Source organism: Tribolium madens, unplaced genomic scaffold, assembly GCF_015345945.1.
Source record: "Tribolium madens isolate multiple individuals breed KSU strain unplaced genomic scaffold, Tmad_KSU_1.1 Scaffold_19;HRSCAF=116;Tcas5.2_LG9, whole genome shotgun sequence".
Classification (NCBI taxonomy): domain Eukaryota; kingdom Metazoa; phylum Arthropoda; class Insecta; order Coleoptera; family Tenebrionidae; genus Tribolium; species Tribolium madens.
In genome coordinates this window covers 2,822,967-2,825,455 of record NW_025400983.1, presented here as the reverse complement: position 1 = coordinate 2,825,455, position 2,489 = coordinate 2,822,967, and the positions used below count along the sequence as shown (strand labels likewise).

At 32.4% G+C, this 2,489-nt stretch overlaps 1 protein-coding gene across 2 annotated transcripts in view; it reads right to left on the bottom strand.

The window, feature by feature from the left end:
• Window positions 1-1,717: 1,717 nt before the first annotated feature.
• LOC123015831 (integrin beta-PS) overlaps window positions 1,718-2,489 on the bottom strand; it is a 29,869-nt gene continuing 29,097 nt past the window's right edge. For both annotated transcript variants that reach the window (XM_044415836.1, XM_044415837.1), the window contains exons 11-12: window positions 2,121-2,407; window positions 1,718-2,073 (exon numbers count right to left, since the gene is read on the bottom strand). In XM_044415836.1, coding sequence (XP_044271771.1) covers window positions 2,005-2,073; window positions 2,121-2,407 — 356 coding nt within the window. In that variant the 3' untranslated portion in view covers window positions 1,718-2,004. The remainder of the gene's footprint in view (window positions 2,074-2,120; window positions 2,408-2,489) is intronic.

Below are 2,489 nucleotides of genomic sequence, written 5' to 3'. Positions count from 1 at the left end.
AAAAAATATATGACTTGAATAATAAGTTTCTTGTAATATTTTAATAAAAATTGTTATTGTTAATAATAATTAACAATAGAAAAAAATAAGTTTTGCATATTGGTAAAAAAAACCTTGCTTCATCGTTTCATATTATTTTTATACGCTTTTGCTATACAGGGTGATAGGATAGGTGGTAAAACTTTAGATCATTATTTTTCGATCAAAATTATAAAAAAAATTGTAATTAATGTAAAATAATTAATGATTAAATTATTATCTGTGATAATTGTCACAATGTTATCAGTTTTGTAATCGAAAGTTTTAAAAATAAATAATTTGAGATAAAATTCGTCTTATTTCTCATCCCAAAATAATGAGATAAAAATAATGCAAGTTTTTGTTGTATACAAGGTGAGTCAACGATTCTCCAGTTCTAGTTTTTTTGAGTGAATCACCCAGTATAAAATTTTAATTATACTTTTTGATAATTTAAAACTGTTAAAAACACGCAAACACTGAGTGAGTCATTGAAATAAGGAGTTCTATTATTTCAGGACTTTTTTATAATACTTAATATTGCGAAAAATTGCAACCACATATTTTACATTGAAAAAAAAACAAAAAAAAAATTTAAGAAAATATCCAGTGACCTGTAAGATTTTGTGGTTTCGAGGAAACTACATACAGGGTGACCCAGGGGTGAGTGCAAGCTTCATAACTTTTTTTCTATTCAAGTTATCGGCATAATTTTTTTAGGCGATAGCTCCGACAATGAGGAACATTATAAAAATATTTTTATTCATATACAAGGTGTCCCAAAATAATAAAAGAAAACCCCAAATTTTTCTTTCTTAGACTTATCTGCAATAGTTTCTGACTTATGCCAATGTATGTGTCAAAATTGCGTCGTGTGTAGATCCATAAAAAAATTCATAACTTTAAAACTATTCAAGACAACTTAACCAACTTTTTTTCAGTCGATTCTACGATTTTTTGAAAATGACAAAATACAAATGGCAATAACTCGTTTTTTTTTTTAATACAACACTCTTTGTATCATTGCATGGCATTTTTTATAAGCTTTTTGTCGATGTAGGGTTTATGAGGTCTACTTTGTAAAATTCGTGATATTTTATTTTGTTTATAAATTTTGACATATAAATTGGCATAAGTCAGAAACTATTGCAGATAAGTCTAAGAAACCTAGGTGCGTTATATTGGCAATTTAGTGGCGAATCCAAAAATGTAACAAAAATTTGGGGTTTTCATTTAAAAAACAGAACTTTGTTGTGTATCTTATTTTGGGACACCCTGTATATGAATAAAAATGTTTTTATAAAGTGCCTCATTGTTGGATCTATCGCCTGAAAAAAAATCATGCCGATAACTTGGATAGAAAAAAAGTTATGGAGCTTGCACGCACCCCTGGGTCACCCTGTATATAACGTTTTTTTACATTTCTAGTGCATAAGTAAAAGGTAAATATTTTTTTTGATACACCACCATTAGTATACAGGGTGGCCCCAACTTTCATCTATCAGACAGATGAGAGTGACATAACAATAAATTGGTGACAAAAATATCGTTTTCCGAGTAACTGATTCATCAAAAATAAACACTTTCGCGTGTTAAGACGTAATATGATAAGATAAAATTATTACGCATAAATAAATATTTTTGTCAAAACACCTGTTCGTCATGTTTTTGGTTTGAGTCATGAAATGAGACACTCTAATTGGTTAAAACAATTTATTATACAAAAGTCAAACGAAATATAAGAGCCATTAATAATAATTAACAGTCGTTAATATACACAAATCTAAAAAATATATCTTAATTAGTCGCTTAGAATCTAGAAGGCCCATCTTTGAAGGCAGCTCGATTTAAGGCAAAATCATGTGAATCACATCTAACTGACTTAAGTACAGCTAAACTAATAAATGGCACGCCATCTATCGATAAAAAAGTGGCAGTAGGAGATTACTAATTACTATTTACAAATAATTTAAAAAATAATCAGATCTAACTCTTCCCGGCATATGTAGGGTTTTTGAATGTGGAGGTTGCCTGCTTGTAGATGGGATTTTCGCCCTGGAACTCGAAAATTAGCCCCACTTTTGGGCAAAACAAAAACGTACCGTATCCCATCTGGCCATCATGGCCTCCTTTTCGAATTTGGCAAACTCCCTCCGGTCGTGGATCGTCGTGAAGAGCTTCCATAAAAGTAGGACTGCCATGCCGAGGAGCACCACGGCGGCGATGACCCCCAAGACGATCCCCAGGAGGAAGACAGTGGCGGGGCATTCGCGCTCCTCCTGGGCCCGGACCTGGATTTTGTTCTCCTCGTCGAAGTAGTAGACGAAGGAGAAGCGACAATCGTCCTCGTCGTAAAACGGGCATAAAACCTCGCCGTTTTTCTCGTCAACTAGAAACAAATTTTATCTGCATAACGTCGTAAAACGGGCATAAAACTTCGTCGTTTTTTCGTCAAATAGGCAAAAATTTTG